The 14,382-nt window shown below is 53.8% G+C and overlaps 1 protein-coding gene and 1 long non-coding RNA gene across 4 annotated transcripts; both read left to right on the top strand.

Moving 5' to 3' along the window:
* Window positions 1-403: 403 nt before the first annotated feature.
* On the top strand, window positions 404-3,900 carry LOC119096058 (uncharacterized). Of its 3 annotated transcripts, none has more exons than XR_005093991.1 (3): window positions 404-540; window positions 931-1,074; window positions 3,483-3,900. It is a non-coding gene; the product is annotated as an uncharacterized LOC119096058 (long non-coding RNA). The 3 variants fall into 3 exon arrangements; XR_005093993.1 differs by lacking the exon at window positions 3,483-3,900 and adding an exon at window positions 3,207-3,233; XR_005093992.1 differs by lacking the exon at window positions 3,483-3,900 and adding an exon at window positions 3,002-3,029.
* A 5,747-nt stretch (window positions 3,901-9,647) lies between these two features.
* Window positions 9,648-12,878, top strand: LOC119095650 (protein masquerade). Its single transcript, XM_037218516.1, has 5 exons — window positions 9,648-9,677; window positions 10,173-10,309; window positions 11,553-11,637; window positions 11,911-12,088; window positions 12,511-12,878. The coding sequence occupies exons 1-5, from the start codon at window positions 9,648-9,650 to the stop codon at window positions 12,876-12,878; spliced, it is 798 nt and encodes a 265-aa protein (XP_037074411.1).
* The last annotated feature ends 1,504 nt before the right edge of the window (window positions 12,879-14,382 follow it).

The raw sequence follows: 14,382 nt of genomic DNA, 5'->3' as shown, positions 1-14,382 counted from the left end.
TCAGTGTCAGACTGGGCGTGTTATGAACGTGGAGATGTTTTTTCGATATGCTTTCTGGCAGCCGTCGGAGGACGACTCACTAAGACAGCTGTTTTCCGACGGCTGCCATGGTTTTGTTTTCGCGCAGCGGCGTGTCGTAGCGATAAGGGTGATAACCTTTTGAAACATGACCTTTTGCCCCTCGGGCAGTGCGATCAGTCACCAGATCTGGGAACAGCACGGACCTGGCCTGACCGGATATGTGCCCAGGGCTGCAACTGGTGCTCACATGCGTCTTGGCGTATTCACTTCACTTGGGTGCGAACACCACGATACACGAGGTGCCGTAAACAATTCGTCACGTGATTTATCTCAACTCATATAGCATTCGGAATTTAGAGTGTCGCCTTTCCTATGACCGTACATAAATTTTAGGCACATGCACCAGAAAACCTTACATTTTTGAATGACTTTAATTACTTAAGTTGGCTTAAATTCATCACCAGCAATGGGTTGGCAGTGTATAGGGCTTGACCTGAATGCTTGGATCTCATCAATCTGGTGAGTGGTGATCATTCGCGCTTCAAAGCTATTCGTAGACAATCTGGCCATTGATATGCTGGCGGATGTCGGCCTAGTATGTCTCTAACCGGGCCCAAAACACCGTGACTGTGGAAGAGAGGAACCACCCCGGGAGCAGTGCACACGGGCAGTTTATGACTCTGACTCTGAGAGGTCGCGTTGATTGGCTCTGAAGAAGATTTACGATTTGCAAAGCCTCCAGTGGCGACGACGGAAGGTGGGGTAAAGGACTTGGTATGTCACATTAATGTCGCCGGTCACTGCGCGTCTGATGAATTGAAAGGATGTCTCTTCCAGTAATTCTGCACTGGAATGTACTGACCTGGATAAATGACCAGACAAATAAATGTGCGAATCAAACATTTTCAGACCAAAAGCGAAACAAGTCTCTGACAGGTGACAGCATAAAGTCATCTCGTCCGAGCGTTCCACGACTATCACATTCAGGATCATCAGATTCAACGCATACCAAAAGCACACAACTGAGTAACCATGCGCTTCAAAACGCTTTCGGTAAGTAAAGTGCCACGAGCACATGTTTCGGTAAGTGAAGTGCCACGAGCACATGTTTCGGTAAGTAAAGTGCCACGAGCACATGTTTGTATTTTATGACTAACACCAGATATTGGCTGGAGTGTTCTACCACTGCATCGCGTGGATGTGTTGCTGGTGGTGAATGTTCCTCATGGGCTAAATATTGTGTGGGCGACGATTGTTGCCAGTTAATTTTCTGAATGACTGGTGCTTTGTGAACACTATCAAATCTAACGATAGCGCACCATGACTGTTGCATTTTGTTCCCTGCCTTGTCACTTGTGTCACTGTTTTCTGTTAAAAGCGACCTCGCAGGTTTTTTGGGTCTAACCTTGACGTTTTTTATTCCCATCCATACTTAACGGATTCATTTTCGAGCAGCCTGGTCTTTGCCATTTAGAAGGCAATTGACACCGTTGCAGCGACCATCTGCGGAATCATGAAGTTAGCAACAAAACTGCACATTTCTCGCAATTCACGCTGTTGGAAATGAGAGTTTTGCGCCGGAACCGTTGCACAAGCGTCATCTTCCTGCACTCTAAATGTCGTGATTATATAACCCTCCACAAAAATCAGATCAATTCCAAAAGGTACAGGTCCAATTTAACTTCAATCCTAATCCAAAACCAAAGAACGCTGATCAAAATCAATTCATTGTTTTCTCAGCTCGATATCCTAGTATCACAAGCCTGACATATTTACGTGGGCAGAAGAAGAATAATCGTATTGGCAAAAGTGTGTACTTTGATGTGCACAGGCGGAGGAGCGTCTCAGAATACTAATATTAGTTTAGCAGTGGATTCCCTCCCGCGTCGCCACATGGTCAATGCTCATCATTCTCAAAAAGTGGTGTACCATGGCACTTACGAAGCCCCCGTTCCTCCGCCCATGCTGGTTTGCGCAGAAGGTCACGCTATCTATTGCCCAAACCAAGGATACGTCCGCGTCTGGATGTGTTCGGAATAATGACGTCAGATTTCTGAACAAACGCAGATGAAGACGTAAAACTAATTGCACATTTGAGAGAAATAGACCATTCATTGATCACTCTGCATCCAAAGCTATATGACCAACGAGCGAGTGAGTAATCGAACGGAATGGCTAATGCCACACGTTTCGATGTTGGTCTCGATTAAAACACCTAGCCTAGGTTGTGAAACATTGCGTCACGAAAAGGAGACAAGTATTTGGCCTATTTCAATGTAGCCGACGTCTTCCCAATACAGTTGCGGTTTTTAACGCTGATCGCAATCACTTAACATCTAGGCTATTACAAACTAGTGAACTTTGCCGATTGTCACTGCTCCCACCTTACCAGACCCATAGCAATGCATTGTGAATTGGCGCACAAACGCTACGTCACTTAACCTCCGTCAACCGGCCCTTGTAAGACATGGATTGAATCCTCGTTAATAAGGCCTGTTTTGTTAGGTTTCCGAAGAGGTCTGGCGCCATTTGGGGCTTAAAGCCACTCAAAAGTGAGAAAGAAAATTGTATATTGTTGCCACTTTTCTCGCCCCATACTGCACAGTGCGTCGTCAAAAAGTTATGGAAGCCCCAAGAACGCGAACGACATATTTCTATCACAGCAATTGCGATCAAATTTGCCCCAAGCACATAAACCCACAAATGCTCCCTCCGCTGCACTGCATCCGTATATTCCACCAGGCCGTGGCTGCCACTGATTCTGTTCTGCTCCAGATGCTGCCACTGCTGTCTCTGCTGCTGGGGCTCTGTTCGACGGCTGCCGCTGATGGTGCTCTATTCCAGCTGCTGCCGCTGCTGTCCGCTGCTGGGGCTCTGTTCGACGGCTGCCGCTGATGCTGCTCTGTTCCAGCTGCTGTCACTGCTGTCTCTGCTGCTGAGGCTCTGTTCAGCGGCGGCCGCTGATGGTGCTCTGTTCCAGCTGCTGGCTCTGCTGTCTCTGCTACTGGGGCTCTGTTCGACGGCTGCCTCTGATGCTGCTCTGTTCCAGCTGCTGCCACTGCTGTCTCTGCTGCTGGGGCTCTGTTCGACGGCTGCCGCTGATGGTGCTCTGTTCCAGCTGCTGCCGCTGCTGTCCGCTGCTGGGGCTCTGTTCGACAGCTGCCGCTGGTGGTGCTCTGTTCCAGCTGCTGGCTCTGCTGTCTCTGCTGCTGAGGCTCTGTTCAGCGGCGGCCGCTGATGGTGCTCTGTTCCAGCTGCTGGCTCTGCTGTCTCTGCTCCTGGGGCTCTGTTCGACGGCTGCCGCTGATGCTGCTCTGTTCCAGCTGCTGGCTCTGCTGTCTCTGCTCCTGGGGCTCTGTTCGACGGCTGCCGCTGATGCTGCTCTGTTCCAGCTGCTGCCGCTGCTGTCCGCTGCTGGGGCTCTGTTCGACAGCTGCCGCTGATGGTGCTCTGTTCGACAGCTGCTGGCTCTGCTGTCTCTGCTGCTGGGGGTCTGTTCAGCGGCGGCCGCTAGCCTGGCCGGCCTGGTTTACCTGACCAGCCTATCCCACCTGGCCCGTGCGACGACCACCATTCGGCCGGAAGATGACTACAACTGCTGCTGGTGCACCAACCTGCACGTTTTCTGTTTCCGAATGTGTTGTGTTTAGCAGCTCCCGGTGTTTGCCTCTAGTCTCATCCCAGGCGCATCCAAGGTGCATGGTACACATGCATGTGACAATGCTGGACCGCTGTGTGTTCGGTGCACCAGCGCACTCCTGAATGAAACAGCGACGTAAGAGCTGAGTGTATGGAAACTGCCTTCTACCCCGTTTCGCACTTTTGCATGCGCGCTGTTGAAAATTTCGCTTACGAAAAAATAAAGTAAGTCTTTCGGTTGCCACAACTTTGTGGATGGATATGACTGTGAGCACGAAAGAATGCGGCCAACTGAATACCAACCGTGCATCCTTGACGCGTGGATGGAGCCGTAATGTGGTTAACTGAGGTGAAAAGAGAACTCCCGAAGCAACGGGTGGCCGAAGAGGGGGAAAACGCGAAGCAATTCAGTGGGCGTCAAGGCTAGGGTCGCAGCCTAAACTTCAACAAGAGGAGGGAGCACAAGCTTGAAAAGAGGCCATCTGATGGTAAAAGGCCCTCAACAAATCACCAGATATGTCCAACGGGATAATGAGAAAAACGGTTTTCTTTGCTATATTCTTATTTGTATATTCTTTAACTGGACTAAAAGTGAGACGCCATCGCGAGATCAATTCTGTTCGAACTGTGGAGTCGATAAACTGAAGAAATCAGGCGTTAACACGCGCTCGGGTGGGGGTCAAATTGACCCCCCCAAGATTTTTCCAGAATGATTTCCGAGCGGCGCGGCGTAGCTGCGCCAAATTTTGATAGCTGTTCACAATTCCTCACAAAGTCCTCAACTCATGATTCGCAGCCAAATCTTGGAACAGTTGGCGCGTTTGGCTGCGTCACGGAGATCGTCGTAAAACAAAAGCCTTCTGTTTGCAAATCCTTTGAATTTACGGAAGTAAAAAGGGGCTTAGCAAATGTTTACAATGACTCATATAAAGTCCGACAGTTCAAAAATGTATTCATTGCTCCACCATTTCCACTCAGGTGCCCCATGCATTGCGCTGTTAGTAAAAGCAGTAGGCTACTAGTCTTATGAAATTCTCAAGCTCTGCTGGCTTGTTTACCCGGGACACTGCTTTTCCAAAACAGTGTTTGCCGACTTTTGCCGCTTTAGGAGTATTCCACCACACAAAACGCACGTAGTCAACCGGGTCCCGCTCTCATTTTCAGCTACAAGACCGGAGAACATGGAGCCCCAGCGGTACTACCGACATCTAGTAACTGTATGCCTAATTATACTCTGACATGCAAACGATTATCAAATGCATAAATCGTGTTGGCTTTTGCTTGCTGTGTCCCAAAGACTTAACAGGCCATTTGAAAACGTGTTGAAGTCTTACAGCTCTCCGGAAATCGAAACATTTTCGTCACTTTCAGCTAACGAGTGGTAACAGCCGTCGTTTTTAGAGCTGTCGTCATGTTAGGTTATCAACATGTCACGTCATGCCACATCATGTCCCGTTAGGCCAGGTTATCAACATGTCACGTCATGCCGCATCATGTCCCGTTAGGCCAGGTTATCAACATGTCACGTCATGCCGCATCATGTCCCGTCAGGTCAGGCCAGACAAGGTGAAACCAGGTCAGATCAGGTAAGACCAGTTCAGGTCAGTTTATCATTTCGTCAGGCCTGCCATCTGGCACATCTGATAAGGGTCAAGGCTTGGCCGGTTTTGTTTCTGGGTGCATTTTGCCCCAAGCCTGCTGGCGCCTCTTCCCGGGACGAGGCCGCTGACATGGCAGCCTCCACCTCTGGCCTCGTAAAACGCTGCTCCACACATGCTGGCACCTCGTCCCGGCACGAGGCCCCTGACATGACAGCCTCCCCCTCTGGCCTCGTAAAACGCAGCTGCAGCCTACACAGCTCTCATTCGCGCCATTTGTGATCAATGGTCACACATGTTTCAATTTTCCATCAGCGTTTCATTTGCCTGTCATTTGTGAGTAGCCCTAGTCGGTAAACCCTGCGCCATCGTAACTGCATTTGAAACCGTGCAACTGTAAACGCGTAGATTCGTATGCTCCGTTCAGTGGGCCCGGGCCCAGTCCAAAGCCGCCGTTTGGTTCGGCCGCGACGACCGTCTCCCTTGACGTGACATCTCTGACAGATGTCGCGTGACATCCGTGACATGGCGCGTCGGCCGTCAAAGGTCACCGTCCACAGCGGCCGTTCCCCGCAGCGCGTCCTGTCTGCGCTAGCCCCGGTCCGGGTGAGACGTCACTGGCGTCCGCCGTGTCTCTTCCTCTCGTGTCTGCCTCGACGGAGCGACGCTAAGACGTGTCTCGTCCTGCCTCTGCCTCGACGGAGTGGCGCTGAGACGTGTCTCGTCCTGCCTCTGCCTCGACGGAGTGGCGCTGAGACGTGTCTCGTCCTCCCTCTGCCTCGACGGAGCGGTGCTGAGACGTGCCTCGTCCTCCCTCTGCCCTCGACGGGAGTGGCGCTGAGACGTGTCTCGTCCTGCCTCTGCCTCGACGAAGCGGTGCTGAGACGTGTCTCGTCCTGCCTCTGCCTCGACGGAGTGGCGCTGAGACGTGTCTCGTCCTGCCTCTGCCTCGACGGAGTGGCGCTGAGACGTGTCTCGTCCTGCCTCTGCCTCGACGGAGCGGTGCTGAGACGTGTCTCGTCCTCCCGCCTCGATGGAGCGGCCCTGAGACGTCCGGCAGAGGGCGCTGCCCGCCGCCTCTGTGGGTGGCAGAAGACGTGGTGTGCAGAAAACCGGACGCGCGGAGGTTCCGGTACACAAGACGGCAGCCGCACGAAGAAGCCTAGACCGGAGGTTTCGATTCCCAGAGGACGTGATATACAGCAGACCGCAGGACCCTTGCAGGGTCGGGACCGGGAAGGCGCAGGGACGAGAGGACCTAAGGTCCGAAAGATGAGCCCCTGAGCGCCACGCGCAGCCGCGAGACGTTCGAGTTCGATTCCAGTGTCGGTCTAAGCACTAGGCCCCGGCATGATCGGACCCGATAGGAGGTAGGGTTTGGTATACTGTTTGCGTGGTGGCCTGTGAGAAGCACTTCCATCGCTCGCAAGGCGAGGCCGTGACCTCCTATGTCTGGCGTGCATTCCACGGGTCAGTGCAACAAGCGTCCACTCTCTCGCACCTGCAGCTGGCTATCCTGATTCGAAGGCAGGAGAAGCGACCTCCCATCGGGGCCAGCCGAGCGGAGATGTCGTGCGGGATTCTGGAGGTCTCGCTTGGCTGGCTTGCGCTCGTGATGGTGGGCTCCAGCACCCTTGTGCTTCGTCCCCTCTTGTTGTTCGTTGCCTTTGGGTCCTGTCATGGGACCCTCCCCAACCTTGGTAACCCCTACCCATCATCACTCTTACCGACCAGCATCACAGTACCAGCACCAGTCAGCAACGTCTCCAGGAGCATTAGTGAAAATGTGGTCCCGTCAAGCAGACTCACAGCCTTGACCAGACTGCAGCCTGTCAACGTTGGAAGGTCACTGCCGCCTTCGGCCGGCGGCGGTGGATCGAGCCAAGGCACGATCGTGTTTCCCACATCGCCGCCTAAGGCGCCACCAATAGCCGATCCAACCAAGGACCCCAAGCAGATCCATTTCCAAGACGCAAAACCCTCGTTCAAAACAAATCACCAAAACAGATCGCCTCCGGGCTCCAGGTCCCTGACGAACACCTCGAGGGCTCACAACATGTCACGTACCGGCGGTCGGCGGGGTGGATCGTCCAGGACGCCGAGTCCTGCGACATTGCGCCAGGACAGATGGTTCTGGTGGTCGTATCTCGGACCTGGGAACTGGTGGTCCCGGCGTCGCTCTCCGCCCTCTCCTACCGCTCGCTGGCCTGGCTACGGTCAGGGTCACCACCCTGGCGCCGCCGGCAATCGCGGCCAGAGAAACAGAAACGGCACCGCACGCCACTTGCCGCCTCCTCCCGTTCCTCACGATCACGACCGCGGTACCAAGAACGGTCCCACGCGCCGTCTACCGTCCCCTCCCGTCCCTCACAGCCATGCTCACAGAACCCACAGCGGTCCCACGCACCGTCTACCGCGTCCTCCCGTCCCTCACAGCCACGCCCACGGAACCCACAGCGGTCCCACACACCGTCTACCGCCCCCACCCGTCCCTCACAGCCACGCCCACAGAACCCAGACCGGCCCCACGCACCGTCTACCGCCCCCTCCCGTCCCTCACAGCCACGCCCACGGAACCCAGACCGGCCCCACGCACCGTCTACCGCCCCCTCCCGTCCCTCACAGCACGCCCCACGGAGCCCCATACCGGCCCACGCACCGTCTACCGCCTCCTCCCGTCCCTCACAGGCAAGCCCACGGAACCCAGACCGGCCCCACGCACCGTCTACCGCCTCCTCCCGTCCCTCACAGCCACGCCCACGGAACCCAGAACGGCCCCACGCACCGTCTACCGCCTCCTCCCGTCCCTCACAGCCACGCCCACGGAACCCAGACCGGCCCCACGCACCGTCTACCGCCTCCTCCCGTCCCTCACAGCCACGCCCACGGAACCCACAGCGGTCCCACGCACCGTCTACCGCCCCCTCCTGTGCGTCGCAGCCACGCCCACGCAAACAGGAGCAGCGCGGCGCGCCGCCTCCCGTCGCCTCCGGTCCCACCAAGGGGCGGTCATGGCCATGGTCATGGGCGCCCCCCGCCAGCGGGCCAGGTGGAGGTGGTGAATGTGACGGCGCTGTACGGTCGCGCCGGCGTTGGCTGCGTGTGTCGCCCACCGGCGGCTTGTCCGAGCGGAGGTCGACGGGCGCTCCGCTGTGGCGCCGCCCACGTCTGCTGCCCGCGGACGGCTGTCTACACGCCCAAATGTGGCCGGCTGAAGGGGAACCAGGTGAGAGGGCGTCGTTCTGTTGGAAGATGCTGAGCCCCAGCAGGAATCCCCTTTGCGGCAGGAGTGACAGAGCGTGGGTCTGTGGGAAGGTGCTGAGTCCCAGTAGAGATATATTTACTGGGACTAGTGAGAGAGCGTGGGTCTGTAGGAAGGTGCTGAATCCCAACAGGAATCCATTTTTGGGACCAGTGAGAGGGCGTGGGTCTGTAGGAAAGTGCTGAGACGCAGCACGGTAAGACGAAGGACCGCGAGACACATGAGTAGGCGCTGATTCACAGCATGAAATGGAGATACGATGTGTAGCATTAGAAGAAAACAGGGTCTCAATAGGGAATGGGTGAGAAAACGCGGAGCTTGTAAGGGGGGCAGAGTCACGACTTGCGGACATGTGGTATATCCACCGTTAAAAAATGAAAGAGGTGTCTTTTCAAGAGATCAAAAGGACGGACAAGGCGGGGGTAGTGCGTGGGGATGGGATGGGGGGGGGGGGGGCTGGGGGCAGCATTCTACATGCATTGGCTCGAGGTAAGGATCGCGGAGAAGTGTTTTGGCTTCGGATTGGTGCAGCATCTCTTTGCATATATCGCGTATTTTTTATACAGGCGGCTGAAGAAAGCATGACAACCACTTAGGCGCTGATGAAGCATTGCTAATTCAGGAAAAATGCTTACCTTGAATAAAAAAGGTTTGTAAGTCTGGCGTTATCTGGAGGAATCTATATATTTCAATTCTTATTTTACGTAACCGCTGATGGACTCCCCGAGGTTTGTTTTGAAGGTTGCAGTTCTTACATATACATCCCCGCTGCGGACTGAAGGAGTACGGTGTAAATCGTGTGGGCGGTCCCCAGCAAACAGGCAGGCGATGCTGCACTTGTACTGTTTTGTATGAACCGGCAGTACTGCTGGCGCGCCTGATCCAGGAGTTGTGCAAAAAGATGTCCCATCCTCGTCACAGCACAGCCGGTGTTGTTTGTACTTGTCACCTGCCCTCGTGTAGCTAGCCAGCCACCACCTGAGGGATTTTGACAAAGATTGGTCTCGGGTGCGGGCTTAGAGGGTTACGCGCGGGACGTGCTAGGAGATTCCAAGTCACAATATGGTTATCCCCTTCTGGTAACATCCTCTGTGATAGGGAGAAACATAACTTGCGGAAGTAGCCTCATGGAGTTCAAACGAAGAGAACGCCGGAAGGTGGGCAGAACGAGTGAAAAGTCGTAGTGTAAGAAGGCGGGCGATCCCGCCAGGGTACCTTGGGCTTCCGAATGGGAACAAAATTCTGCCAGCGGACAATTGGGTGTCTAAATCCTCTATGAATGTGGAATTATATGTGAAACGAGTGTGTGGTTAAACACACTTGTGTAGTAAGACTGGCTTCTTCTAAACTTGTGTGACATGATTCTGAGAACTACATTTTCTTTCTGTTTCAGGCTTTTTATGTCATGATCCCAGCTCAGTGCATGAACCAACGAAACAAGCGTCAGGTCTTATCTTGGTTGACGCATCTCATCATATATACGTGATAGCTGTTGTTACCAAACCCGATTTTTAGTTATTGGTGTCTGATCGACTTCAACCTCACAGTGATGATTGTTGTGTGCCTAGCCTTTTGCACTAGCTGAGCTTAGTTGAAAAAATTGGTGGCTTCTTTCAATTGAAGTGCCGTTATCAACTAATTGATGTCGCCAGGCTGGCAGCAACCTCGCGGGCAACGCACCCTGGGCAGCAGCGCTGCTGCTGAAGCAGCCCACGGGTCACGTGTTCGTGTGTGGCGGGGCACTGATCCACAGACAGGTGGTACTCACTTCTGCGCGCTGCGTGGTCGGGTAAGTAAAGCGTGTCACATAGCGAGACAGGAGGCATGGCTGCGCAATGTCACATTGGGATGGTGCGCGAGTTGATTTTCTTGTCATGTGTATTTTTGTAAACATTGAGCCCTTAACTCTTAGATGCATGGATTTCTCGGATCAGAGCTCACGCTAAGCAGTGCTTGTTGTGTGAGCTCTGACGCTTCTATCCGATCGTGCAATTCCGGGTCCATGGCAGTACTTGGTGGCAAAATTGTTTAACGCGCCGGAATGCTCGGTATGTCCCGTCCTGCCCTCTGACGTCATCTGACCTTTCGCACGGCCGCAGGCCACGCCCGTGAAGGGCGATCAGCGAGCGCCTAAAGCGACCCGACCCCACCCCGCCACGAGTGAGCGGATCGCAATGTAGGCGCCTTAACCAACTGAGCCATTAGGACGGACCATGGGGCGGACGTTCTAACCACTGAGCTCACCGAATTTGATGACATTTCTTTTGTATACATAACCTGGGTGTCAGCGTACTTTCTGGCGGATCTTAAGCCATTTGCAGTGTGCAGGCTTGTATACTTCCCCAGCTATGCGACCAGTGTATGCGAATGTGTCCAGTGCTTTGGACGGAAGTACGAGTGAGTAGAGTAATTCCTCTGTGTTTTCTTTTTGTGCGCGCTCTTCGGCATTACGCCTACCGCCACACGGCTGCCTCTTGCCGGATGCATACCGTTCGAGTCACGGCTCGTGTTAACACGCAAAAGACGGCGTCCGGTGCTTAGCGTCAGAGGTGTACAACGGAGTGGTGGAGATCCAAGGGAGCTGAAGCTTTCGCTGATTTTGGTTTGATGTGCTCACGCTTTTGTCTCAAGTATGCAAATATGGACAATCAGCATCGTCAGAGGAGTCAGCCGTTTTGTCTCTTTCCCTTGCTGTTTGGGTCGGAAAAAAATTGGTACCATACCAGATAGCTAGCTAGGTGATAGATGCATTGACATGCTTGCTCCCTGAAATAATTAATAAATGAGGCGCCAAATTCACGAACATGCCACATTCCTAAGTGTCATATTGCGGCGAGATATTAACATCCCATCCAAATGCAACAGCAAACGCACGCCTTGCCAGATTAGGAAAAAACGAAAACATGTCTTAATGACACGACACCCGATTTCCTACCCGATTGTGTATGGAGAGCGAATAGCGATCTCCGCTGAATAACGCCAGGTGGGAAGCCATGCCAGCGAACGACCCTCCGTTCTTGCCTCGTCCTCAGCCTTGGAGGCCAGAGGGCGCTTCTAGTGGTTCGGTTAGGGAACGGTGCACTGGCCAACTCCAGCCAGTCCTTCCAGGAACTCCAGGTGAGTGCTCGTTCTTGTCGGATTGGCTACTTATTGCGAATCATGACACATGCGACTTTGCGGGGTAGTTCGTTGCTCATAAATTTAGGATCGTTTGTCGGCGAGATCATTAAGATGCACTCTGTGGCGATACGCCGGGCGGCTAGAACATTAAGTCCCTGAACATCGTGACCTGACGTAAGTATTGTTTGTAAAGCACTTCGTGGTGTCTACAAACAATATCAACGATCATGATCACTCCACCACTGCTTGACTTGTGTCGCGCCTCGCCAGGTGGGCAAGGTGGTGGTGCATCGGAAGTTCCGCTGGAAGCAGGGCACGCACGACGTGGCTCTCCTCTTCCTCAACTCCTCCGCCACGCTACGTCCAGGCCTGGATACCATCTGCGTGCGGCCCGGGGAGGCCGCGTCGACGCGGTGCACTATCGCGACGTTCAACCTTCTCTCCGCCGGTAATGACATCCAGCAGCGGGCAGCTCCTTGGCACGGTCAGTGGCCTGCTACGTCAGGCCAAGTCGCTCATCCAGGGGACGATTGAATTCTCTCCTCTCTCACGGACTAAAAGACTCCTTCACCGCACGAGCTAGCCGCTCGTAGCAAGGTGCGAGAGTGCCCCCTTCTGTGCTTGAACTTGAACGTTTTTTGAACGTCATCAGGTTGTCTATGTGTTCTGCGAACACCCGCAGGCAAAATTGTGACATTTGAAGACCTTTTCGATTGAATGACGCCACCTGCACCAAAATTTCCGGAGGAAATTTTGCTGTGTCAGTGCCAGTGAGCGCCATAAAACGAGGTTAAGCGCCCGTTGCAAAGGTAAAAACCAGCAATCTCATGGGCAGCCAGTGTTGACCCCTGGTCTGGTGCCCTCCTGCAGCGCCGCCGCCAGCCCAGCTTCGCCTGACCCTGGCTCGGCAGACGTGGGTGCCGCGCCCGTCATGTCTGCGCGCGCTGAGCTCCTCGACCTACAGCCCGTTCTTGGCGCCGGCCAGCGGCCTGATCTGCACGGACCCGGACCTGCCGTGTCGTGGGGGGCGGGGCCGTGCTGGGTCGCCGCTGACCTGCGCTGACCTGCGCTCCGGTGAGCACCGGCTGGTGGGCGTGGCCGTCTGGGGCGAGGCCTGCCCCAGACGGTTGCGCTACGGCATCTACACGCGCGTGCAGCCCCTCTACCGCTGGATCGACTTCCACGTGACCGACCACTTCCGCTACTTCGAGAGCTACTTCGGCTTCGTCCAGGCGTAGGCTGGCGGGAGTCGCGCGAAGAAGGGCGTCGGATCGGGCTGTATGGGTGTCAAAGGCGGGTTGGAAGCCGCCGAGCTTACCCAGCGTGGCGTCTGTTAAGAGCGCACACAGACTGTGATGGGTAAGAGCTGCTGAGGTCGAACGGATGTAGACGTGGACAGCCGTGTGTGGACGTAGACGTCCAAGAAACAGCAAGAAGCAAAAATGAAGGAGAGAAAAGCAAAGAAACACTTCGTAGCAAAAGATGTGCGCATACGAACTGTGAGCATGTTTCTGCCATATGTAGATGTGCATGAAGTTGTTTTGCTGTGATGGGGAACATGTGACTGTAAGTGTGCCGTTGATTTTGGAGTGTGTTTTTTCAAGTCTCGACGGCTCAAAGTCGGCTGTGAACATAGTTGGTTTGAGTCCGAGTTAGCTCTTGTTAGATTTGGTGGCCTCGTTATCTGCAGCACCGCTGAGGCCTGGTGGCTGCTATTCTAGCCTGGTCTGCTGGGGCCTGGTGGCTGCTATTCCAGCCTGCTGAGGCCTGGTGGCTGCTATTCCAGCCTGGTCTGCTGAGGCCTGGTGGCCGCTATTCCAGCCTGGTCTGCTGAGGCCTGGTGGCTGCTATTCCAGCCTGGTCTGCTGAGGCCTGGTGGCTGCTATTCCAGCCTGGTCTGCTGAGGCCTGGTGGCTGCTATTCCAGCCTGGTCTGCTGAGGCCTGGTGGCTGCTATTCCAGCCTGGTCTGCTGACTCAGCTCCCAATGGGCCCAGGCGAATGTTTTGATAATGAATGATATGTCCCTGTTACTCTTTGCCCCGGCCCTTCCAACAATTTTTAGATGATCTATCAGGCTGGGTCACATGAGGTCAAATCACATGTTTGCCGTTTACATGGTCAGTTTTTGCTTCGTAATATTACCATCTGAGTCTGGGTAGTTGCCATCTGTTTCTTAGGCTGAGAAAACAACAACAACCACTAGCCGTGCTGAATTTAACCAAGGAACCATGGAGCTGCAGCTTGTCACGTGAATGAAGATGTCGCATGTCTCACAAAACATTTCATTGACATAACATTTAAACAGAGCACTGGATAGACAAAACATGAAAACTTTCCGAACGATTTGCAAGTTATTAGGCGGCTTAGACAGTAGTAATAGCCTTACTCCTCGGAGAGATGTGTTTCTCCATTCTCCTGGTTTTTTTTCTTCTGAGGACTAAGGCTATAACTATTGTTTTATCGATGTGCATAATGTTCCTCGCAAATGCGCTGAACAACTTACGCCATTAAGCAGCCCATGATTGGAAGGATGTTTTCTTGCACGTCAAAAGCATGTAATGGTGCTCACAAGGGTCATAGTTAGGTCAAGAACAGACCAGGTCCGATCATAGTATGGTCTACTCATGGCATATGGTCTTGATATCTTCCGATATTCAGGATATGGTTTTGCTGTCTTCCGGCAGATGTGACCACTACAAGTCATTCGCTCGTACCGATTTTTCACAAAGCAGCAACACAAC

Source organism: Pollicipes pollicipes, unplaced genomic scaffold (assembly GCF_011947565.3).
Source record: "Pollicipes pollicipes isolate AB1234 unplaced genomic scaffold, Ppol_2.1 Scaffold_4219;HRSCAF=4965_pilon_pilon_pilon, whole genome shotgun sequence".
NCBI lineage: Eukaryota > Metazoa > Arthropoda > Thecostraca > Pollicipedomorpha > Pollicipedidae > Pollicipes > Pollicipes pollicipes.
The sequence above is the reverse complement of the archived record's forward strand: the minus strand, read 5'-3'. Positions and strand labels throughout refer to the sequence as shown.